General features: G+C 37.2%; 1 protein-coding gene across 1 annotated transcript in view; it reads right to left on the minus strand.

The window, feature by feature from the left end:
• The window catches only part of LOC108683079 (glutamate receptor 4), a 64,688-nt gene that overhangs the window by 14,770 nt on the left and 22,250 nt on the right, over window positions 1-27,668 (minus strand). The window contains exons 4-8 of the mRNA XM_018172359.2: window positions 25,090-25,184; window positions 15,118-15,363; window positions 11,224-11,333; window positions 6,393-6,591; window positions 1,320-1,564 (exon numbers count right to left, since the gene is read on the minus strand). Coding sequence (XP_018027848.2) covers window positions 1,320-1,564; window positions 6,393-6,591; window positions 11,224-11,333; window positions 15,118-15,363; window positions 25,090-25,184 — 895 coding nt within the window. The remainder of the gene's footprint in view (window positions 1-1,319; window positions 1,565-6,392; window positions 6,592-11,223; window positions 11,334-15,117; window positions 15,364-25,089; window positions 25,185-27,668) is intronic.

The raw sequence follows: 27,668 nt of genomic DNA on the forward strand, positions 1-27,668 counted from the left end.
TTGCGCTGCTGCTGTCAGGAGAGCTTGGGGAAGATGTCCATCTCATTCTTATCCAGTAAATTACACATTAAACATTTTTTAATTATAATAACAAATCACAGGTACAGAAGGCAAAAATTAATGGTACTATTATACGAATGAATGTGTCACTTCACTGATCCGACATTTTGACTCACATAATTATTCTGTGATTACCATCGATATTTATGAAATAATATTGAACTAGTCATATTTCTTATTCGATTCTGTAAAGATTGTTCATTGTTTGTTGTGCAGCTCTTATATTTTTCAAATGAAATTTTAATAAATATATTTTTGGTTAAATTCCCGATGTGATTAAAAAGCATCCTCGTACGTTAATTCCTAATATTTAATCGAAGAAGTTATTTCTCCTTTATTAACGCGTTTCATCAATTTATTCATAGTTGTAAACATTTTATTGGAATTTTTTCACTACGTGCCGCTTCATCCCCCAAATTCCCTCATGACAAGACGCTTACAATGACTTGTTACTCATCGTATATATTTATGAATTATAGCTAACAACCTTCATTCAATAATTTTTTCCGTGAATACATTCATTAATTTGCGGAGTTTGGTGTTAGACTTGATTCATAGACGAAACATTTTAATTAGCTTATTCGTGTCTCTTAAACTAATATCTCGAAAAGATGTTAGATCGTGAGGTTGCTCGGTGATAACATAAATATATGTTATGTAGGAACATTTTATTGGATACATTCGAGATGGTGATTGGGTTAGATAAATTTGTCGCATGTTCGTTTGGAGTATTTGTTTTAGACTGGATTGATTACGTTCTTTCTATAGACTAGATTTTACGTTTAATTCTTTATAGACTGAATTGATTACGTGCTCTTTATAGACTGGATTTATTACGTCCTTTCGTTAATAGAAATTCTAATCCTCAACCATTATTGTTTTTCAAACGCAGGAAATCGAACAACGTATCCAATCATGGATGGACTCGCGCTAAAGCCTGGGAAAATGTTGATCGCTAGCATGAAATTTAGCTGCATTTTAGCCTCACATTTTCAGCGTCACAAAACTAGTTGCATTTTAACCTCACTCTAGTTCACTGTGCAACCCATCAATAAATTATTTTAGTTGGCATTCTCCATGATCGTTGTTATACCAATGCTAATTTCTGAGCACTGAAGTGCAGTCATTACGGGATGTAGACTGCACATTTAACAATTGAATTCACAGAAGTTACGAAGGCATCATTAAAAAATTATAGATTGTCTCACAAAGTAACTTCGCACCAAAGAAAAATCAAAAAGTTAATCTTGCAAACTAACTTGATAGGCGATCCTCTAGGTGTAGCCACGCCATAGCCATTCGTGTTGAGGTTCTGGCCAATCTTCATGGTGTCGCAGGGTAGCTGCTCGTTGGTGTAGTCGTTACGCACGCTTTCTAAAAGGAATGCGTATTTGCCTTTGGAAGAGCGCACTCTCTCGATGCCTTCCTGGTAAGTGTCTGTGAAGACGTGCTTTCTGCTCGTCATGAACTCCCACATGCGGTTGTACACTGGGATTTTCGACCTCTGCAATGATCAAAAAGTACAAATTTAGGATTGAAAATTACCACGGCAAGTCGAGGTTGACGCGTATAAAACCGCGCATGAATAAATTCAAGTTTCGAACGCTTTCGTTCTGCAGAAAGGTCAATAAACTCTATAGGAAAATGTCATTAACTTAAAACTTGCCCTTAGCACAACTTCATGTGGAAAACCGAAAAAATTAATTAAACAAAGAAATTGATTTTTTGCCGACTAAAGATAATACTGCATGCGAAAACAAATTGCTTAAGACATTTCGAGACCTGCAACATAAATTTCTGAAGTTATTGACAACCCATTCGATATATCATATAGGTTTGAAACTTCGAACATCTTCTGCGGTAATTTAATTGTTAATTATTTATGAGACAAATATTCATTAGATCGATCATAATTAGTTTCGAAACAAAATTATTCGTATAGTAGTAAGATAAACACAAAAATTAATGATAAACAATTTTTTGTTCAAATTATGGAGCCACAATTTCTGAAAAATTATTCGAAATTTCGTATATTCTCTTCGAGTAGGTCGTAAATTTGTTGCACCATTCGCTTCTCGGAATATCTGGCGCAAAAGATCGATGCAAGTAATCTGTAGCAGACAACCGCCGCTCCTAAAGTTTCCTACTCTGAGCCACGCAAGCCCCTTCTCGACTTCTCAAAACGTGTCCAGACAAGAACAACAAGTTAGTAAATTCCGATCAAAAATAAGAAGTGTTCACAACACTTGATTTTGAATTTTAACATCGCGACGTTAAATTTAACACCGCATAAGCTCGCACATGCCTAATTCAAGTAATTGATACCAATAATTAGCATTTAAATAATAGAAATTTGTCGGTGAATTGATTCACTGATGGCGAGTAGGAAAAAAGTAAAGAATTCCTACCGAGTCGAAATGAAAATTTTTTCAGGGGAAATTGCTTCCAGCGAGTACGCGGTCGCTTCCAGAAAGAATTTGGGCATTCGGCCCTCGATCCGAGGCGCGCTCTCGTTCCGAGAAAATGAAACAGAGAGAAGAGCTATCGTCGCTTCTCGCAAGCGCAGCAATAGGAGAAGATCGAGGAGTAACGACAACTGCGGTGTCTTTGCTGCAACGCGAGCTATAAAATGACAACACCCGCCTATAGGTTCTGCAAATGCAAAACCGGAAGGCTAATGCCAGTCAGAACTGCTTACCCAGCGCACCGATGGCCAAGATCTTGCACAAACAAATAGCTGTGTCATGCCACGATTGCCTGTCTGCAATTTACGCGAGGCAAAGGAAGAACGATCTCCGGAAGCGGTCTTGAGTTCTTTAGAATCTTGCGTGGCGAATAATTCTCTGGACAACAATTGGAGTGTATTATGCGACTTACTTTCTATGGCAAGCCGGAAATTTGGGCGCAGTCTATAAAAGAAATTCCTGCACCCATAGGTTGGATTCCATAACTGAGCATTCATTTAATATTTGACGCTTTCACTCAGAAATAATCAAAATTTTTTAATCAGATGGATGTTCAGGAATGGTAAGAATTTCAGTTTCGGGATTGTAACATAGAAATAGCCGTGAGTAATTTAAAAGATTATATTTTCTTCAATCGATTTCGAATATTTCATATTTCTTATGATAATTTGTAGTGAAACTTTGTGGCAACTGACAAGCAGATTTTTATTTTTTTTTTGTATAATATAGGACGTTAACGGCGGCAGCCAAAATTATAATTATTTTAAAGGAATTCAGGGAGACACAAGCGTTCGTATTGCAGTTTGCAATGAAGGGAAATATCAAAAGCACTACAAATCATTTTACAAGCAATATGACATAGCCAATGATAAGTGTGCAAAACAAGTTTCTGAAAGAATTTAATTTGCTTTAAAATTGATGCACAAAGCTTCTAAGCGCATGGTATAGATGTTAATTATATAAAGCTTTGTGTCAAATACAGAAAAGTTGTGAAAGCAATTCAGAAATTCACAGCAGGTTCGTTGTACAACTCAAGTGGGAGCTTCTGGTCGGCAAAACCACCAGGAATAAAGCTTCTACTATACGCAAATGACCTGTTCAAGCTCGGTTTGTGAATAAAAATTATTGGTTCGCAGAGTGCGCACAAGCGCTGATTTGAGGAACTTGGTTCGGAAAAAAGTTCGTACACACACGCAGACCCTTGGTTCGTGTTGCCGCTGGTGCACGCAGCCACTGGTGCATGAAGGCACTGGTGCACGCAACCGCTGGTGCATGAAGCCACTGGTGCGCAAAACCAATGGTGCACGCAGCTATTGGCACGTAGAGCCGCAGATGCATGCAGCCACTGGTGCGCAAAACCAATGGTGTGTTGAGCCGCTGGTGCTCAGAGCACTTGGGACGAGACTCTAAATGTCATAGGTTGAAAAATCCCCCGCCACCTCCCGCCGCTCCTCCCGCCGACTGCGCCGTGTGAGGTGAACGCTGCGCTGTTACCAGGGCGTCGGAGCGCCGCCCGCTGTCACCTGAAGCAGACCTGCGCTTCACAGGGTAATTCCTATCGTAATAGGAACCGACCAGCCTGCGCTTCACTGGGCAATTCCTATCGTAATGTCAACCAACCAGCCTGCGCTTCACAGGGTAATTCTTATCGTAATATCAACCAACCAGCCTGCGCTTCACAGGGTAATTCTTATCGTAATATCAACCAACCAGCCTGCGCTTCACAGGGTAATTCTTATCGTAATATCAACCAACCAGCCTGCGCTTCACAGGGTAATTCTTATCGTAATATCAACCAACCAGCCTGCGCTTCACAGGGTAATTCTTATCGTAATATCAACCAACCAGCCTGCGCTTCACAGGGTAATTCTTATCGTAATATCAACCAACCAGCCTGCGCTTCACAGGGTAATTCTTATCGTAATATCAACCAACCAGCCTGCGCTTCACAGGGTAATTCTTATCGTAATATCAACCAACCAGCCTGCGCTTCACAGGGTAATTCTTATCGTAATATCAACCAACCAGCCTGCGCTTCACAGGGTAATTCTTATCGTAATATCAACCAACCAGCCTGCGCTTCACAGGGTAATTCTTATCGTAATATCAACCAACCAGCCTGCGCTTCACAGGGTAATTCTTATCGTAATATCAACCAACCAGCCTGCGCTTCACAGGGTAATTCTTATCGTAATATCAACCAACCAGCCTGCGCTTCACAGGGTAATTCTTATCGTAATATCAACCAACCAGCCTGCGCTTCACAGGGTAATTCTTATCGTAATATCAACCAACCAGCCTGCGCTTCACAGGGTAATTCTTATCGTAATATCAACCAACCAGCCTGCGCTTCACAGGGTAATTCTTATCGTAATATCAACCAACCAGCCTGCGCTTCACAGGGTAATTCTTATCGTAATATCAACCAACCAGCCTGCGCTTCACAGGGTAATTCTTATCGTAATATCAACCAACCAGCCTGCGCTTCACAGGGTAATTCTTATCGTAATATCAACCAACCAGCCTGCGCTTCANCTCCCTTGTACCGGGTCAGCCAGCGCTATTTGCAGCGCCAGCGTTCAGCTTGAACCAAGTTCTCCCTTGTACCGGGTCAGCCAGCGCTATTTGCAGCACCAGCGTTCAGCTTGAACCAAGTTCTTCCTTGTACGCATTTACCACTCATTCGGATTTTGTATCTGTAATTGGCAAGCTAAATAGTCAGTAATTGGCAGACGGGTCAATGGCGCAATACTTATCGTCAAAAATATACCATCATATTGTCAAAGCCTTTTTGCGAGGAAAAAAAGTTTTATCAATCGCAGGTGAACAGTACACCAGTTGTATTACATGCATGATGTGCTGTGTGCTGCATGCCATGTGTACTGTACACCATGTATACTGTATGAATATATACGAGTACAATGTGTGCCATTTGATTATTCTCTTTACGTAGAAAAAAGGTAAGCTAGATTAAATCGGTCGTGCTTGTCTCCTTTTAGGCCCAAGCATGTCTTTTGACCCACTACGCATTGTCTTATTGAGTACAACTCAACCCTCTACTGCCTGACATGAGTAACCGGAGCAATATCGTCACGCGCCTACTTCCCAAAAAGGATACGTTCTAGTGAGAGCAAAACGACTTGCACTGATGGTTGCCGCCACGTACGACAACTTTAAAATGTTCTCTATTGCGTACAAACCTCCTCAAGTTGCTACACTCAATAGTTTACGTATAATTCAAGTTGAAAGTTATGTTCCCGAAGAGTGACATACGGCGGAAGAGGGTTAAATAAGGTTTCGGAGAAAATGTTTATGCACTGAAAAGAATTGTCTAGCGAAAGTTAACCGTAGAATGTTAGCATCTCATCTGGGTAATCCGAAATGACTTTTGACTCACTTATGTAGTTAAGTGTAAGATATTATCGCAATTAAATACGTCTTGTGGAAACTGGGACTTGACCTATAATAAGCGTTTGCTAAAAGAACATAGTGCTCCATGGTCAACAAAAATGAAAAATAAAACCTGTCAATTTAGCGAATATACGTTACAAAAAGTTCCAATGTAGCAATAAAAATGATAAATATTACTCATTTCGTATCAAATGCCACGTCTTCTTGGTAAATAAATTTGGCACTTAAAATTAAAAATTTGTTATGTTGAAAAATTATTGCCCCAGAGGTTTCGTTTGAGTTCTAAAATGTCCTATGTTCATTTTTTTTGCTCTCAATGATGCTCATGTGAATCATTAAACATTTCAATACCTCAAGAATGCACCGCTGTATAAATTAATCTAGAGAAAAACGAAACAAGATAAAATAATAATGCCTCCCAAAGCGAGTATTATGCACCGATAAATAAATACTCACAGCAAAAAATTCCATGGTGGATCCCCCGCTGCGGATGCCATACTCGACTTCGGTTTGCTTGGCGAGGTCGTCGACGCTTTTGATGGGCGTGATCATGCGCTCGACCGTGAGGAACGCAGCCAAGTTTGCCGTGTACGAAGAGATCAAAATGAGCGTGAAGAACCACCAGACACTCCCCACTATACGGCCCGACAGAGACCTGCACATTAGGACGAAATGATTGAGCGTTTAGGGGCAGTGTTGTGATCAAATAATAGAATTTGCAGGTGATGACGGAAATGAGATAGAGTGGCGGGAAACAGATATAGTACCTGAAAGGAAGAAAAGTAGGCAATATGGAGCCGTCATATAACTTATTTTCCCTCTAACTATTCCATCAATCCGAAGGCATCTTCAATCTGACAGTGGTTTCAATCTCAGTGGTTTCCCCGAGATGCGGCGTGTGTACGTCACTCTAGACAAACGACGTTGAAACAATGATGATTACGAGTTGATTTCGTTTAAAAGACGCTTAATAAATGCTATTTCAACGTTTAAAACGTTTATCAACGTTTCAAAATGTTTTTTCAACGGTTTAAAAATGCTTAGTGTGGTGGCACGGCCTGGCGTTGATGCCCTCGCCTCCTCCTGCTCGGGCGTGTCATGGTCAGATGTGCTCCAAAACAACTTGGAAATAAAACTTTAGGTCGCGATAATTTGTCCACTTTTCCACTTACAATCTGGATGTAAGACACAAGAATATTTATACTTTATTTGTATAATTTTAGATCGTAAAATGAACTCGTGAAACGAAAATTAAGTTTTATTGTTCCTAGCCGGCTGAAACTGAAAAATTTTGGACTTGAAATTTTAAAGCCCATGTGCACATTACTACAGCTATAACTTCGGCTTTATTATTTTCATGTATGTACGTAGTGATTCAGGAAGGTTTTGATTCAGGTTCGCTTTGCTGATGATATCGGCTAAATCTCCCCTGACGTACGTCTCAGATTGAAGCGTATATATATCGTGAAATTTTTTAACCAAATCAAGCTATGACATAAGGCACATAGTTTCGGAATTTAAGCATAAATAATTTGTTTGATTTAAGCATAAATAATTTGATTGGAACCAAGTCGCAAATTGATTGTTCCGCTAGGTAGGTTTCAGAGGATGGGCTGGCGAGTTTAGGAATGGTCTGTAGTACTATACGAGTGAGCAAAATTTTGACGGTCATTAGTACAATTTAACAGCAGGTATGAAGCAGAACCAGGCAAATTGCTAATTTGATACGAGAGAAATAGTTTGAGTAGTAATTTGATTGGTTTAATGTCAACTTTGCAGAAGAGAACTCGCACCATGAAACAAGGAATTATTAAGACAATACAGTTTATGAAGATACCGCAGTAGCATTTTCACAGACACCACGCCTGAATCACTTCTTTAAATCTAAAATCATCTTAAGGGAAGTTGTTATTTAGATGCTCATTAACGCTTAACTAAAATAGTATTGAAAATTGATACATTTATCTTTTAATGAAAAATATAGTAAAGTGCTTCAAGAAAAAAAGATAGCGTAATCAAAACAGTAAAGCAAACAATATTAGGGCTTCATGTAATTTTGAATATAGTCTGGAATACCACAAGAAATTTTTTCATGAATTATCAATCGATCTCATAGAACGATACGTAATTGCAAGTAATTTTTTCTGTCATAACTAAGTAATATGTGTTCAGCATCTTATGCTATCAGAGTTCCGGTGCAAATAAGGCAGCATTTGAAGATATCGACTTTGTGTTGAGGAATTGGAGATGAGGTAGTAAATAAATGTTTTTTTTTTCGTTTGTAGTTTGCGTTCAGGCCGGTATTATAATTGAAGGCGAATTCCTGGCAACGCCCGAGATTGGCTGTGGCACATTCTTGACAGAAACTTTATTTTAAATAACAAAAACTGAATGACAATTTAAGCAATGAACAATGGGATGAGTGTACCGATTTGGCGACCTAAAAAATAATAAATTAAGTAAATAAATATAATAAAAAAAACACAATACAAAATTTTGACAGCCTCCTCTGTTCGTAATTTTTTATTTATCTTAAACCGATGGAAATAAACAGAGAATGAAACTTAACCTTCCATGAACCTTCTAATATTTTGACAGAAATGTTATAAAATTTGACAGTCGCAATCAACTCGCTTGCAGATCATGAAAACAATATCCGGCGAAAAGAACCGAATTATTTGAAAACAAACAACCATCGGACACATATCAGTGATCACAGCTTTTACTGAAAAATTCACCGCCGGCCTCGCAAATTCTCCAGCAAAATTGCAGGAAATCGCCAGGATTGCCTAAAAATTGATGGTCGAATCTGCGTGAAATTCTCTGTCGGATGGCAATCGGTCTGCGCTTTAACGAAACGGTGTGCAATAAGACGAACATTTGACTGGCAACTGCTCTGCACATATGACGAATGCGTTGAAAGAGCGGATGGAATGAAATTCTGGTCTAGATAACGGAGGAGTTGTTGAAAAACGGAGGAGTTAGAAGAAGTCAACGATTAAAATTATATAGCTGATGATAATATTAGGTAAAACCAAGAACTTTATCGAATACTGACGATAAGGTAATAAAACAATATTTTGTTGTTTCAACCACTTTTCAGACGACCAGCTATTGAGATAAAAACTTTTTTGGTTTTATTTACGTGAATAAATTTACTAATTATTTTAACAACGAAAGAAAATTCAAATAATTTCATAGCGGTTTATGAGCCGTGAGCGATCAAGCGATCGCTTCACCCGTCTAATTAAGTTGTATATGCGACTGTACAGCAGTAACCCACGATGAAAGGCAAGGAATCATTCTTCGCTTATGAAAAATTAAGAAAAAAATATTGTAAACAATTATAGATTGAACGATAATTCATTTATGTTTATTATTCAGGACAATTTTCAGAGTACTATACTTTTTTAACTAACAGTGAAGTTGTTACAGATTAAAATACAATATTCACGCAAATAAATTTTAGAAATATTTCATCAATGTCTGTATCATTTTACGCAATTATTTATTGTCTTTCATGAAGCTAGCCAGAATGATCTAGCAAACGACGAGTGAAATTAATCAAAAAAAGCTGCGACGATTCTAATATAATATATCCGATTCTAATATATCGTAGTTTTACAATCCGTGCAGTAAATCATCAGCCCACATCATCATAATACGAAAACAATTATGCTAAGGCAGATAAATTAGTTAGATGACACAGTTTTGGAACAGATTCTTGCTGAATAATAGTTCGCAAGCAGCAATGCCAGGCGATATGAAATAACAATTAAGCGACTTAATTACACAGGGGGGCGTTACATTAATACCCCAACACCCGCTTGTGCGTCCTCGAAAGCTGGTCACGGTATTCCGAGCGTAGAATTGCACCGTAATTTTCCATTAGAATATTTTGTCGAGTTATAATTATTCTTCATTAGGTATAATGTTGGATCCAGAATGACACTTGGCGTGAGCTCCAGTTTCGATGTATTCATTATGGATTACAACAAAATATCTTCGCAGTTCGAGGGCAGTATTCTTATTTTAGTTAGAATTTAGAACAGCTTCATCATTGAGAGAGTGTAATTAGATGAGGTTTCGAGGCTCACGTTGCCAGATTCCATTCAGTTTTTAACTGAAGTTATAATTTACTCTTTATTAATGCTGTTGTGCTGCGAATTTTATGGCAAATGCCGTTGTTTTGCGGCTCGACACGCCTTGGCTCCTTAGGAGAAACTGAAAAATTTTCTCGGGATACTGACGTCATCGCCTTTTTATTAGAGTATGAGATCAGTACTACATACTACAGATTATGAGGGTAACCACAAACATTTTCTTCAAAACTTCATTCCTTCTGCTGTCTTGTGGTGGATTGTGTTAAAGCGATAACTCCCACAGAATATATCAACGAATTCTCAAGCCGAATAATTTCCTACTATGTCAACTCGTATACAGTATAAAACCGTTTTTTATGGTTACAAAATATATTCTGCATTAATATTCATGATCCACGCGGAATCAGGATGAGGTAAAAAAGCACAGTAGCGACATTCAAAACATAGTCGCACAGGGCGTCAAAACAGCAATCGTGTTTCCCTACGAAAGTGATAAAATGTCAAGAATTCGTCAAGTGTTCTTGAAATATCATAGACTTGTATACGAACAACATCCTCGAGCAGCATCATTCTGGATAAGTGCACATGGATGACTGCATATCGCCATCAACATGACATAAAAGATAAGTGATCAGAATGCCAATGTCCACATGTAGGTCACCAAGGGAGGCCATGCCTATACGGTGTTAATCCACGCAGAGATGAGTAGTGAGTTCTTTTATATGATTTTTATACATTTTTCTGGTCTTTATAGTGAGCTCGTGGAGGCGTGAAATCTTACTATTCGGTATTATTGACTATCCTTCCCAATGTTGCTCCTCGAAATGTAAAATTTAAAATCGTTTTAAAATTTTTGACATGAATCAATTTGCAACTTCATGAATATTACAAACATTTACTATGCAAATATCTGGTGCCTTAATAAAAAATATTTTGATTATTTTGTGCGATGGCATGGTCCATTTGGCAACCAGAAAAACGATTCTTTGGAGTATTTTTTTATTTAGATGTTTATGTAGATGACTCTTAATTGCATGTCTTCAGTCCTTCTTCTCACATTGTTCATCCGTATACGTACATATGACAAAAGTATACTACGAAAATCAATAAAACTTTCTAATCCTTACGTGCAGTTCTCGGAAATTTAATATTTATGATTTACAGAGGTGAGAAACTCTACTTACTTGGGACACAGGTCGATGCCTTGTTGCATGAAGGCGCCCAGGGTGAACCACAGGCTGTTACAGATCGTGAAGTCGTTGCGAACCGTATTCTTGCTGTAGTTTTCTACGACCTGAAACAGAAAATGTAATCTCACGATGAGGAGCTATAAAAATGTTCATGTTCATGTAAATGTATAGTAGATTTATAGTGGCGAGGACTACAAAAAGCGGACATGGTAAAGTATATACGTCATAAGTTTAGAGTGGTGATCAAAGTATATATAGTATATATACATATGGTGAACTGTATATACATACATTCATATACAGTATGGTGAATTGATTACTGATCGAATGTCCACCAGGCAACCGATCAGAATTTTCGCAACTAGTTGCACAGGTTTCGAACCCACAACTCTATGCTCCAATTTTGCTTATTTTATCCAGACAGAATGGTTATACAATGTATGTGTAACGAGTGGGCATATGACGTACAATAAAATATACTTAAGATATTAAACGTGGACTATATGTTTTATTTTTTTTTATTTCTGGAAATCAGGATTGTCTCAAACAAATTAAATGGTTAAAGGTATGAATAGGAAATAGATCAAATATTGAATTTTTTAATGCCACGCATAATAAAATGAAAGGCATGCTTACCTCGTACCAACAATATCTTGAATGTCAAGAACATGTTGGAGACTATAAAATAAGATTCATTCTGCGAAAACAACTTTTTAATCGCATAGTTCAAAGCAACTTACAAATATCATAAGATCTGATATCACGTCTTGATGCACAGTATCCCAATTAACGTGTTTTTCTATGTTATTTACTGTCTGAATAATAACAGTAAAAAACAGTGCCCTAAATCGTGATTTTGCGCTCTGCAGACTGATATGAATGAAGGAATTTGACAAGCTGCTTAGTGAAGTCGCAATTATTTTGCCAGAAAATAAAAAAAATTAATGTGAATTATAATTTAACATTCAAGAATTAAGATTCATTGCACTGAAGAAATTTTAAACTCTCCACTCAGTATTCACTCGCTTAACACCTGAGTTAAATATTTCATGTTTGCTTGGGCTCCTTGCAAGCAAGCGTAAGGTCAATATGTATTTTTTGATCGATGCATCGATTAATCTTCTCGCTCAGAAACAAGAATGTGGAAATATCGGGCACGTTCTCTAGCGGGAAATTCCCTGCTTAGTCCCCGGCAACTTATCTCTCTCCATCTTGCGCGCGGAATGAAAGCCGTAGCTGCAGCTGCAAATTTAAGACATCTCGCAATTCCCCGGCTGCCATTTGGCAACGTGGAAAACCCAGGAGAAATTCCTTAATGTGAGATTTGTATGCTTATCCTTAGGCTCCTTTTTGCTACCTTACAGCTGATTCTTCTAACACTTTAACGCCATGATTCTTCTCTTAGTGAAGAGCTCCATATCAACTTATCGGATGCAATATTTTGTTGTTTAAGCACCGCGCAGAGAGGCGGGTGTCGATCCATCTTATTTAGGAGAATTGCAACACCGATTCACAGGATCCAGTGAGCCCCATTTCAGAGGTCAAAAGTTAAGAGAATTTTAAAAGCATGTTCCCTCTCAGCATGTATAATCACTCATTTCGTGAGTCCTACTCGAAGGGCGCACGCTCTGACTTTATGAAGACGAGCGAGGCAGAAGATTCAGAAACTTAGGCTGTATGTAACGACCGGATTACAGAGATCAAGGACCGGGAATCGTCGGAATTCTCTCCGCTCAGTAAGTTTGACTCAGCTCTGCAGAAATGAAGGACAGAGACTTTATAGTTATATGCGGCCATTCATGAGGATTTGGTAAGTTAAAATTGATCAATGAAACATACACCAGTAAAGTTAATAATTAAATTTTCCTTTTAAAATATGAGTTGATAGTTTGGGATGAAAGCCACTAATGGAGCGTTCTTAATTCGTTCTATAACATGAAAACAACATATTATTATCGGAGAATGTCACAAAAAATTAATCATGCCTCACAAAGTTTCAATGAGCGCACCTTAAAGGCAGATAACTTTCTCAACGCTGCCCCAAATTCACAAAAGCCAGCAACTTCTGGCATCGCGGTGGTCGGAGCAGCAAATCACCGAAGTTCTAATATTATTATATAAACCGTTTGGAAATGGAGAAGACTTTTTGAAGGTGATGAAAATACTCCTAAAACAGATGATAAGCAGACTTAAATTTATTATTTTTCTTTGCAATAATTGTGAAAATTATGTCTGGTAAATAACCAAACGGTCATTATTTTTTTATCACTCTGTGCTTCAACTTCTACAGGTTAATTTACGGAATAAGGAATAATTATTGTACTCAATATTAAAATTTTCCCCTTAGTGTTGAATTAATACAGATAAAAAAATTAGTGCTCCAGAGTCATGTTGACTCTGTTCTTGCATATTTTTTAAATTTTCGTTTAATTATTTAATTGGACTTCAACCGTCTATGTGTCTTGAATCCGCGAACGCCGTAAACATAAAAGTGAGAGAAAAGTGTAAAAAGAGGGAGGAAGCACTTGAAGAATGAAGCTTAGTGAAGTAAACCCATTCTCTGGGATCAGAGAGGCCAAGCGCCTCTCAAGTTCATCTCAATATATAAGGATGAGTACCAAGAGAATCTTAAAGAGCTGTCATATAAGGAGAAAATTCAGCTCACGCTTTTGTTGTAGCCTCATCCATCAACTACGGACAGTCGAGCTCCAGATGAAGACAGCCCGAGGCACTTTATGCCGTGCAGCTTCGTTTACATAATAGTGCCATACCTCTCTGCTTCTTGATATATTGGGCATACAATGCCACTCTCTGGCTTCTAAAGAATTTAATCCAAAGCCGTGCCAGGGAATGAAAAGGATAACCTTGCTTCGTTCAGGTGTCGTTATAAAGCTGCAGTTTGCTGCGACGTTAAGTACGCAAATAATTTTATGTAGAAAATGAGACATTATTTTTGCTTATTGTTTACTTTAAGTCTTGGCTTTCAGGGAGTAAATTTTTAAAACAGAATGTTAGAACTTTAAAAGCTCAACATTTATAAAAGTTTTCAGGTATACCGGAAATGTATAACAAATCCCAGTGGATTTCTTTGTCTCGATAGTTTTTTACAATCAAAACATTTTGTAAAATAGCACGAAATCATGAAAAATCATAACTAAATGAATCATAATTATGCAACATAAATTTTCCGATATACAGGTTAATTAAATGAACGAAATTCTTCAGCGATAAATCATAACCAAAGTGTGTTCAACCGCTGAACAGCGTCGAGTTCTTTTTTTTTTTCCTCGCATCCAGAAACTCTGGGTGATCGCATTATGTCCTTCAGTCGACGCTTCATTATTTTCAAAACTCGCGTCTCGTGAGGCGGTTTCAGAGATTTCTTTTAGATAAAGGTTCATGGTTTTATCAAAGAAATTTAAGAAATTTGCTTGATAATTTTAAAACAATTTCATTTTGCAAAATTATATCGAAAATTGAACTATTCGATTTTAACGGTTGTATCTTGGAACTCTGCAAACTAGGAGGCGAGCAGCAGCGTTCAGTAGTAAGAATTTTTTTTCAAAAAAAATAGGAACTGAGCGCTTCTTTCCACAATAAAATAGGCGACTAAAAAAGATCATGGCCCCGAAAGTGTTCATGACACCCTAATAGGAATTCACGCCTAGCAAGAAGCGCGCCTTAACAGCGCTTGGAAATTCCCGTTTCAGAGCACGAGTCAAGTAGGAGCTGAGCCACTCATTCACCGGTGTAAGATACCACAGACACAACTGCTCGTAGCGATCGAAACTACTCTCTCGACTATTGTGGGAGCTACAGACACTCAATTGCCACTCAAAGACCCTGAATGGCTTCCATTTGCCACTCTCAATATCTAAAGCCACTCACCCGCCACTCGTAGGGACTGAAGCGGCTGACTAAGAAGAGCACAATCGAAACTCCCACGTAAGCAAAGAGAATGCACAGCCAAATCTCCTCTGAGAGCGGCGACATGAAGCTGAAGACGCCGGGGTTTTGCTTAACGGGCCTCTTGATCATGATGGAGATACCCTGGGTCATGAAGGGTTTAGTGAAGTCGATAACTTTCTCCCTCGACGACGTGATGGTCAGGGGGGCGATGGCTATGTCAGCCTCCTGGGAGGAAAATGGGTACAGGTCAAAATGCACGTGTCTAATACTAGTTTGGTTCAGGCGGAAATACTTAAAAACGAACGTACCAGTCAGTTTAAATCACGTGTGCAAATAATGTATGAGAAAGAATCAAACTTGAAATATAAACAGATGTACACAAATAATTTGCGACTGTCGAGTGTCAGTCACGACACTCTGGTGCTTGCACGCGTTTGCTGAAAATCATGATAGAATTTTGCACTGAGTGCCCAATCGCTGACAGTGGTAATCCAACGACATTACGCGATCATAATTTTCAGAAAAAAAACTTTACCGAAGTGAATCGAAACACAACTCTAATCAGATGACATGCAAGTGATAGCTTCAAACAGTTACAAAAGTTTCGTATTCGGTTGTCCTTGGTGAACATAGTTGAATATTGGTGGGACCCATGATGTTAAGTACTATTCTGAACTTGCAGAAAAAAAAATATTCTGAACTTGCAGAAATCGGTCATTGATTGAGCATTCGCACTTACTTTCATTCATCATACAGAGAGGCATGTAAGCTTTCTCTTGCAAAAATGAGAGTGACAGTACACAGAAAAATGAATGTTGTACGAAACATGTAAGAAACATTCAAACATGTTGTGCGAAACATGTACGAAACATTCAAACATGTTGTGCGAAACATGCATGAAAAATTCAAACATATTTATCGAAATATGAATGAAGGAAATGTTCGAGTTCAATTGCATTTAATAAACCTGTTCTGTAGAAATTATGTGATCTCGTATCATGACAAATTGAATACGAATTCTCTTTTGTGTTCCTGAAAAATCTAAATTAATACACGAATTCTAAAAAACAGACTAAATGAGTTGGAACGATAAAGGGAAGTTAATATCGAGCAATTGCCATCGTCTAAATTAATTAATTGCGCCGAGCAACATCAACTCGAAATTATTGAATGCATTTGCCTCAGCTGCACGGCATGAAAAAATATCTGAAAAGTTCCTAGGCAATTATGCTTCAGCAGAAGCGGCATAACTGCATATGTTCGTGCGTTGTCAGAAGATCGGGACTGGAATGAATAGACAGGAGAAGACACATGTACATTTTATATTTTTTAGTACATTTTAATGGGATGTAAGGGTCAGTAATATTGAAGTGAATTACTTACCCAACTGAGGTTATAAATCGTTCACAATAAATTAATCCACCAGGATAGCAGAGTTGTAATCTTGGCATTTTGTTAAATCAAAAACGAAGCTATTTCCGCAAACGACACAAATGTGTGGAACATATAGCAATAATTTAAATTCAGTTGAATATATTCTAGCGCTCGAGCTAGAATAAGTAAATATGTGTGAACTATAGTTACGCAATTAAATATTATACATATGTAGTAAGTGCAAATTGTATTAATTATTCTGACTTATCATCACACTAGTATTATCGATGCCACAAGAATGTCATTGATTTCTAATAATTTAATAGCTTTCGTTTAATTATCCTTTTAGATAATTAAAAACAATCAAAAATTACGTATCGACCATTTAATCATTGCAAAATAACCACTTAATGTTACATGCAATCATGTCTTTTACTTTTCGAAATTTTGCTTCGTCAATTTTTGTTTCCATTTTTGAAGATTAAGTGCACAGCTATAGGTATTGACGAAAATTTAATTTTCACAAATTTAGAGGCTTAGGCAATTTGTCAGTCGGACTATAGATATGTGACAATAACAAAATATAGTAAATTAGGTCAACAAAATGATGTGTACACAAATAACTGGTGAAAAATTCCTAGAAGAATTAGTCAAATAAATTTTAAAAGAATTTTATTTCGGTAATTTGCCATACCAATCGATTTATTTTTTATACAAATTACCTATATACTTAAAAAAACTCAGCAGAAATTGTTAAAAAATTGCCTTCACTACCTAGCACCAAATAGATCCATGGGACCTTTCAATTCTAATCAGTATATTAATTCAGAAGCAGTAATTACAAGCCTACTAATGAGACCTGTCAAAGAACTACACTAGGATGCCGAAGCTTCATTAACTTCCATAAGACAGATTTGACAGATTTGACGATTTGACAGATAAAAAAGAATCAGAAAACAGATCCAAATATGCTGATCCTAAAGTCACAAACAGCTAGCTCGAAATTGATCAAAAGTTACAAACATCTAGCCCGAAATCGATCAAAAGTCACAAACAGCTGGCCCAAAATTGATCAAGAGTCACAAACAGCTAGCTTGAAATTTATCAAGAGTAACAAACAGCTAGCCCAAAATTGATGAAAAGTTACAAATAGCTAGCCAGAATAGCGACTATGAGCGATAGTGTATAATTCAATAGGAAAAAAATCAGGCATATATTTTAAAGTTGAGGAGCTAGTTGCACAAATAGAACATATAAGTTTGAAAATTATTGCTTGAGTTCTAACTCAAATTGTACAGAGAAGCAACGGTATCAAATGAAAACTATCACTCCCCTAAGCAAAGCGTAAATGTTTTATTCTAGTATATATAAATATTTTGCCATTTTTAAGTGTCATATTGTTTTACGACCTAAAAGGTATTGAAAAGTCTTGCAAGTCAGCAAGATATAAAATAATGAAACTCATTTTCATCCACACCAAATGTGAAAGTAGCTGTCAAGGAAGCTGGGGTCTGCAAAAAAAAAAACGATTTACAATATTTTCGAAATTTGTTATATTATGATCGCTAAAAATAGTATCTAAACTGAATGCAGAAAGCTGGTTGCGTTGCTAGTGGTAATAATAATACATTAAATTTTATGTTTTTTGAAAAAGAGGAGTTTCATGCCTACTGGGGAGTGGTGGCTTTTGCACAAAAACACGTAGCTTAGCGCGTGCGGGAGGCCGGAGAGCAAATGCGCTGCACCGGCAACTGAAGAATAACGTGCGATTCTCACGCGACCTCGACCTTCACTGCGCCGTTTCTTGCCATTTAAATCAAGTGAATGACTTTAGTTTTACCTCAGAGAACTTTTGTTCTAAAAACAAAAGTCTTTTCAATATTTGAGGTTTATTTTGTTCCTCGTTAGATTCGATGATAAGGCATTAAAGTTTGGCAAACTAAAGCAAGGTTGATGCACCAAATATGCTCATAGACACGAAAACAATTAAATGCACTTGAGCTCGCATATTAGGAAACTGTTCATGATTTTTCACGCACGATTATTCACCTATCATATTAGAGTTATTTCACCTACAGTATATATATTTCATGCAACAATTCACCTTCCATGCAATTATTTGAATAATTATGCCCAGTTAAAATTCTAGTGATCACATGAAATTTAATTACTGAAAATTTTATGTTGAACATTTGCAATTTAAAAACAAGTATTTGTTTTTCAATTCGTGAAAATTTGAAGCTAAGCAATTTTTCTTCAAAACAAGCTGCTAGATGACGATAGCCATTTACTGCTTCCTCTTTTCGTGGGTGCTATGCAGATATCACGTGAAGTCGTATTTTCATGAATAATTACCGATTTAAATAATTCTGTAAAGTTGCGATTGTTGAAATAATGGCTCTTATTTTCTTAGACTTGAGGGTAGCACCAAAATAATAGCCATGCTCATATACCCTAACAAAGTTATTCTGGAACTGTTAGCCACCCGATCGAAATCAGTTTCTGGTCAGAATCTGATTTCCAACTTTACAGTCGCTTGAGAAAATGACAAGGGTTGGCCGAGCCGAGTTATACTCACCTAGCAAGCTGCCCAGAGGCTGCCCTTCTACCCTTGAGCCGAAGCGGACAGTTGATTACGAAGCGAAGTTTATTTACGTGCTCCCCGAATTTTAGGCGGCCCTATAGTGGCGGGTCGCTTACGACTTTGAATTTTGTTAGGGTAGCAATTCCAGTCCCAATAAAATTAGTGTCTCCGCCTCTCGATTATGTCTCGCACAATCATGCATTAAAAATCTTGCGATTATAATGAGCAGAAACGTATCTTCATTAACTAAATTTCGTTAGTATTTTCGAAAGCTATGCTACTTGAACCACGCTTCAATTCTGAAACTGGGGCCTTGTTAGGAGTTAGCTGAAACACTAGGAGCTTCTGAAAACTTGACAGCAAATTATTTACCATGAGTAGAAATTTGGTACTTTCTCGTGCAAAAAAAAATTTTTGCTTGGAATTAGATAAATTTTCTGATAAAGAAATTAAAAAATTCACGTCGCTCAAAATTCAGTAGGAGTGAATGACATGCAGAATTAATTTATTGCTGCCATGTGACAAATTATGAATATTCAGCTCATTTAGTCAAACAGTGTATATAAAGAAACACTGTGTCAAGTGAACCTAGAATAATATTATTTGAAATTATTTGTACAAATATTTAATTATTCATGGAAACAATTAATGATAAGCTAAGTTATCATAATTGTGTTATAGGGTAACATGGGGCAGCGAGCCCACTGCGGGTCACGGGCCCATAGCGGGTTTCTAGCTAAGTATGGCAGATATTGGTCCGTGTTCTCTACCGCCGTTCGGCAGTTTCACTGAGATGAAGTGTACGGATTTATGTTTTGCTAAGTGTTTGCGTTTTTAAGTTATTTGTGAATAACTGTTTTAGTCCAGATACAAATTTTTTTGCTGCTAAATAAAGTTTTTTTTCGATTACTATAGATGAAGCTTTTGAAATTACTGTGAATTATTTTTTCAAAGTAATATTTATAGGGATAATTTTGAGACCAAGTTTAGACTATTAGCTTTTAAAATAAAATGTTAACACGATATAAATTGAAATGATACCTAGTGGGGGCAACGGGCCCACGCGTGTCACGGGGCAAAGCGCCCATGGTGAAGTCTTGTGTTATACATCATTAGATTTGTCTCAATGACCTTTTCAAACTATGACTAGCTTTTTGAATTACAAATTACACTTCATATTGCATGATTTTTTATTTTCCGCCTCAAGGCAGCAGGTTTAGTTTCTAGTTATGCGAATTTATGACCACTTTTCGAGTTATTGACTCTTGCCTTGCCAAAAGTTGATTTCAGTCAACACCAATGAGCCAAATGTTGATGAATTTTTATGGTGTTGGCTGAAATCACGATTAGGTCCGAATTCTCTGCACATAATATCTGGATTATGGACGAAATTGGAACGAAGTTTTTTTCTGATCAACTAAATTTTTTTTTCTAGTCAAGGATACATTTTTTCTTGTCAAGGACATATTTTTTATCGCAAGGATATATATTTTTATGTCAATGAAATATTTTTCTTCACAACAGTGATAGATTTTTCAAGACAAGAGTATATTTTTTCAAGTTAAGTATATGGTTTTTTGAGTTGTTAATGAATGAGTGAATGTCATATTTTTTATTGCATTTTCTTATTTATAACTGTAAAGTGTTGTTTTTTCATTTTTGAACGAAAAAAATGCATTTGTGGTAGAGGGACCAAGGGTGGGCGCCTTGCCTCAAGCCCATGGGCCCATTGCCCCAGGGGTGGGGCAATGGTCCCATTTTGACACTTTTTACAAAACAGTGTTTCATTAAAAATTGAATAAAGATATAGGCGTCTAATTCACATCATTCATTCCTCATTAGTTGTACCTTTAAACAAAACAAAGAACCACCTCGTATCAATTAAAACTTCATCAAAAATTTAGTTTAAAAAAGGGGGGCGCGCTGCCCCATTTTGCCCTACTAACAAATGGAGTAGCCCCAATTTAGATTTGTCTTCATGCCAAAACTAATGCTGCAGCACACTTCAGCATCAAAGCAAATTGCAATAAATCGCTTCTCGCTCGATATGAATTATATCATCTAATGTAGATAACACGCAGAGATGACACGTATGCTTCGAGAGAGACTCGTCACGAAGACACGCATGAGAACGCAAATCCAGAAGGCAAAGGTAGAATTTTCGTCACGGCTGACTCGATAATAGCGCCCACACTTTTTCCATCTATATGCAAATTGGAACTTTACGACGAGAAGCGTGCCCTTCTTCACAGCATTAGAGTCCAAAAGACCTACGACTGAATAGTTCAGAGACAACTGCAGTAAATGTTGTCTTCATGGTAGATGTTGGTCTACATCGGGACTTTCAATCCGTAATGACGCGATTCAAGTCATGCTAAAAAACTTCTTAGGAAGGACAAGTTAGCTATTTTTCTGGTCGAGCTCAGTCATTCGAACGTTTGAGACGTGAGCCATAAAATGGTCCGACCAGGATCGCTTCTTCCCGAATTAGAAGGAGCCAGAATAGCCGAAGAACTTACAATGGATATTAAAGTTCTTAGCCGTTCTTCCATCAGTCTTTGAATGAGAAATGAGACATGAAGAATATTTGTTGGAAACGTAAAATGGAGTCATCAATTTAACAAAAAAGGTTTATTTTCTGGCAATTGTTGGTAACTTTATGCTCATGAATTAACCTATCGACAAATGATCAAATGATTTATATTTATGGACGAATTCGTTCAGCCGAAAAATTGACGTCGAATCTAGTTTGTACGCGTTACGTTATATTCAGATGATCATCTCTTTCCTAGCTGCCTCCGAATTATATTTTGATTATAGGATTATCTGCTCAGAATTCTTGAGAATCAAAAGATGAAATTAAAATTTAATTTGATGGCTCTATCGTACACAAATTTGAGAAAATTAATACAACGAAAAAGTTTTTAATAAAATAAATTAGTCGTTCGTGGGGAATGACGTTTTTACGAAGATGTAACTAACGCTGGTCTTAAGAGATCCTTGTGACATATTTAATTTCGTGCGCGGCTCGACTAAAAAAACGTTACTAATTACTTACCTTTACGGAATATCGGAGATAACGCTAACGTACCTAACATTTAAAATTTTCCTTCTTGCCTTGACTTAACATCACAAAAATTATCGTGGTTCGGTAGCTGCCAAGCTTATGAAGAGGTAAGGATGAGAGCAGCGATGCTCATGGTCGGAAGAACATCTAATTAACACGGCCTCAGGGCTCCTAGCCTAAAGCGTCTTCCCAAACATTGACCTTCAATATAAGCTTAGCTTCAAGCTATCCAAGGCGCGTCAATATCCTTTGAGAACAGGAGGCTTCAGACCACAACCGATCAAAGGGAGGCTATCCGTTACTTCATCCCCGCTGTGGTAACGGAAACGGTAATTCGTTACTGCAATCTAACTTTATTTGCAAAACGGTATTGCAATACTGCAGCTTCACTGTAGTAACGAAAACGTCATTCAGCTACTGAAGTTAAACACTAATAACGTAAACGGCATTTCATCGATGCAACACAAGATTAGTAATGGAAACGGCATATCGTAACTGCCGCCTCTCTGAAGTAGCCGAAACGTTTCTTACTAGACCAAAATATTACGAGGCGAGTCTCTTTATGAGGTAGGAGCAGATTCTCATCCTGTTGCGTAATTATATGCATCAACAACGTTTAGGTTTGTTTGCTACAAATGAGATGAAGTTATTGCATTGATTTACCTTTTGCAGAGACTAGACTTTTTCATCAAGAGACTAAACTGCTTACAAAACTAAACCATACATCGATGCAGCCAAGTGAAGCGCTTGATACCATAGTTGGTGATTAAAAGTGAACTGATTCCGAACTGGTCGCATGGTAATACCCTTGAGACACGGTGTCTCGTCATTCGCAGTTGAAATTTTTAGGAAACAAGAATATTGCCGCGCTTGATGTTCTCGTTCAAAACTGCTGTAATGGCTTCTTGAATAAAGGCTCGTTATTAAAATCGTTATGGATTCGTTTGACTCGTTGTTGAACTCGCTTCACTCAATATTGAATTCGTTTGACTCGCTACTGAACTCGTTTGACACGTTATTGACCTCGCTTGACGCGTTATTGAAATCTTTTGAATGGTTATTGAACTCGTTTGACTCGTTATTGAACACGTTAATGTTTAATCTGTACTACGTTAAAGTTGGTACGCACTCTAGTACAGTACTACATTAAAGTTAATACGCGCTTTAGTCCTACAAAAAAGTGAATAAATTGTAAGAAATATCTTTCAATAACTAAGAAATACTAAGATCACGCGAATGTCACAAATCTGCCGACTTATTAGCGCATTTTCTCATTTATGGAAAAAATGCACTATTGTGCTCGCCATGTCCGTCTGTCCGTCTGTCTGTCTGTCTGTCCGTCTGTCCGTGACCTCAAGTTTTTGTCGACGAGAAAATGCGCTCTCTGTCACTCACTACAGTGAGTACTGAGTTATATTTTTTGTTTTTGACATATGGATGAAAAGCTTAAATATTTCCGACCGATAAAAAAAAAACTAACGATTAATGGAGGAGGAATTGAAACCACAAGAAAACTATCCAGTGTCTCGTTTCCGCGAAGTATTTCTAATTTATTCTATATGCACGTATATTTAGGGCCTTTATTACGTAAAATAAAATGCTAGGAAAAAGTGGAACGGGCGAACTATAATTCATTCCGGAAGTTTGGTGATCACATATAAATTTATGCATGAGGCAGGGACCAAAGCAGCGATGATTGTAGCTGTAGAGCAGCTACAATCCCACGATGATCCCAGTGATTTCTGGCAAGATTATCTCAATGATATCTCGCAAGATGATCTCAATGATATCTCGCAAGAACTAGAGTTACTATAGAGCGTTCTACTAGAGTTACTATAGAGCGTTCTACTAGAGCTACTATAGAGCGTTCTACTAGAGAATGATATCTCGCAAGGTGATCTCAATGATATCTAGCAAGTAGATCTCATATCGGTCCCCGATGCCTAACATCGGACGAACAAGAAGTCTGCGGCTGTAGAACACGGATTGCCTGAATCAAGTCGAATGCAAATTCAGGTGATCAATAGTTTCAAATTAGAGCCTAGCTCAGGCAAAGGCGCTCTGTTAAGGAACGTCAAGGGCTGCGGAGGTGCAGGCACATCAAACGAATTCGCGGGATTATCACTGGGAATCAGCGGAAATTCCTTGATGTCATGGGATTATCGTTGAGAATCGCGGGAAATTCATTGATGTCATGGGATTATCGAGGGAACCTAGCATAGCTCGTTCCAGGGTCCAATTCTCAGGCTGGCTTGATTGGCGCAATCTAGACTGATTTAATGGCCTGGTGATCAGGGAAGGTCATCAGGTGATCAGAGACGTACTCGTATTTCGTCATTGAGGTTTAAAAGATACGGGGCGAGCTAAATTTAGAACGAATGCAATTCTAAAAGGCTAGGCCGTCTTTCAATTATTTATCAGCTAAGAAAAATTCATTTAACATATCGTAGTTTCGTGAATAGTATTTGTAACGTTTATATTAAAGAAACGATCATTCATCTTCCATATATAATGACTTCAAAATCATACATTCGCGAACGCCACTACCACTTTTTTGCACGTCTGTCTCCAACCCTCCAGGATTTTTGTCTATTATATTTTCTAATAATGTGAACTAGTATCTAGCGATAGTAATTAGTGAACAGGAACTTCAATAGTGATCATGAACTAGTGTTGTTTTTTGTTGGCGCTTGCTGTATTTATTTAATGAATATTTGACATAAAGACTTGACCGTTTAATAAGCATGAACCAGAGATACTTTGGTTCTAACTACTGAGCAGGGAAGATGACACGTGAACAGGGTACGATGTCACCCAAACTTTGGCTCACTGGTCACACTCATGGATGACACTTCATCTACAACTTGCTGAGTTGCAGCAGTAGCTGCTTGAATTATGGTTAAAGTTGAAGTCTGCTAGAACCCACCTCCCTGATGAGCTCTCCAACCATGCCGTCCCAGTCGCCCTCTCCGTTCTCGCCGAGCGATCCGTAGGAATTGTCGTTCACCAACTTCAAGGTATCTGCGGAGGAATGAGACATATAGTGTTTAAATGAATAAAATATTCCAAAATTAACAATAGAATAACACAAAAAAAGTGAGAGAACTCGATCTTATAAGCGGTTGTCGTTCACCAACTTCAAGGTATCTGCAGAGAAATGAGGCATAAAGTGTTTAAATGGATAAAATATTCCAAAATAAACAATAGAATAACACAAAGATAACAGAGCGAACACGATCTTATAAACGGTTGTCACTCACCAACTTCAAAGTATCTGCATAGGAATAAGGCATTAAGTGTTTAAATTAGTAAAATATTCCAAAATTAACAATAGAATAAGACTAAAAAAGCGAACTCGATCTTATGAGAGATTGTCGCTCACCGATTACAAGCAATTACGCAAAATGATATAGTGGGTGAATGATTGAATCGTTACGACAAACCCTTATAATGGAGAGGGAACTTAATCATATAAAAGTTTGGAATTTGTATGATCCATCAGTGTAGCATATTGGATGTAATTATAAATAGTTAACCAAACCCACTTATTAACTAATTTTCAAAATTGAACATCTCTTGTTAGAGAACACGATCCTTCATTGGCATGAAGAAGAATTTTCCGTAACAAATACAGTTTTAATGTAATAAAATTTTTCCTCAAATTTACCACGATTTTTACTAGTTCCATCTATTCCAATGAGTTTTTCCAAATTTCCAACCTGTTTAATCCGTAATTGATAATTTCCACACTACAACGATTTTACAATGAATTATTTATTTTTAAGACATTTTGAGTTCAGTGGAAACCATCCTTTTCATCCACTTCCGACTTCAACAAAATTGCGAAAATCTGAAATGAGAATTTCGGCTGAAATCTGTTCGGCGAAGCCTGGCTCCTTAAATTTTCACGCTCACGTATAATTCTTGGGGCCTCGGAACAGGAAAAAACAAATCGTCCATTTGGATGGCAACTTCGGCACTCAAGTTTAACGAGCGTCGTGGGTGCATATAGTTACTCCCACTTTAATTTTAACATAAAATTCTAGAGGCTGATTTTCACAACAACAATAACACAAATAATGATCTACGTTATTGTTAATAACGTAAAGAAACTTCTCAGATCCGGAACGATTTCCTACGATAATGTTCTGAAAATAAGACCAAGAAACGTTGGCATGCTATTGACAATAAAAGATCAACTGTGGAAGTTTGACTTAAGATTACAATAAAAATAGATTATGCAGCTAAACAAAATGGCAGCTTATGTTTCTAAGTCATAAATTATTCTATATTATTATTGTAAAATATAAAATATTTTATTCTAGGCAATAGCGTGCAATGGGATAAATAACAGTAAATTAGCCAGTGACTTTGAACAACATTATTTTGTCGGAAGTGCTGCTCAAAAATAATACTTGTATGGTGAATTCAAATTCAAAAAATTATTGAACAAATAACAGAGAGAAAAAAGCTGTGAACAAATTATCCAACTGGCTTAATTCTAGAATTTAATCAATGTTTTATTTTATAATGAGTTTAAAAGTAGTTCACCAAACAATTCCAACCAAGCGAAAGAAAGTTGATTGAAAATCTAACTGCCTACAGAAAATTTGAAATATAGTAAATATTTCAGGCAGGTTGTAGCAAGGTATTCCTTATCCGTTACCGATATTGCCTGCAGCGCATACCTTAACAACCACAAATATCGAAAGGACTTTACGACCTCAATATCATCGTAAATGAGATCTAATTTCATTTTACGGCCCCGATTGTGCAATGCAGGATTCACGCCAATTTAGCGATAGTAATGCTCGTATACCCACTCATTGAGCTCGTTTACAGTAGATCACATTTTAATCGAAACAAGAATGGATGGTTGCCACTATAATTATAACGATTGCAATCAGAGCAGCAAGCACCGTGTTAATGCTTAAATGTGAGGCAAGGAAAAGAAACAAAATTGTCACTCATGTCATAAATGAATGCCAGTTGACTATTCTTACGACAGAAAGGAATGAATTTTCTCACTGTTCAACAGAATGATTAGAATCTACGGTGAATCAAAAAGGTCAAAATTATTTGGACAAAAAAATCACTAATACCAGGATCGGTAGAACGCGAAGTCGCTTTGTGAGATATAATCAAAAAGATTTTTCAGGGCCGCTCGATTTACGTTTTGTAAAACACAAGATGTTAGCCGTAAATTTTTTTGTAATGAATATTCAAGAAAATCGCTGCATGCCGCCAACAATGAAACTAATTAGATTTCCAATTTCAACAAATCATAAAAAAGTCATTTTACTCCTCCCAGCGTTGTAAACTTTTTATTGCAGACATCTTTTTGGTGTATCGAAAGAACGGTAAATAGTGGGCTTGATTCTAATTAGCAAGTTCTATATTGCTTAAATAACTTTCAAAATTCCCCTTATATTTAAAGACACAAAAACTGGCATCAATAATTTCTCTATTCTCTTTAAAATTAGTTTTATTTTGAACTGAAATTCG

Source organism: Hyalella azteca, unplaced genomic scaffold (assembly GCF_000764305.2).
Source record: "Hyalella azteca isolate HAZT.00-mixed unplaced genomic scaffold, Hazt_2.0.2 contig11898, whole genome shotgun sequence".
NCBI lineage: Eukaryota > Metazoa > Arthropoda > Malacostraca > Amphipoda > Hyalellidae > Hyalella > Hyalella azteca.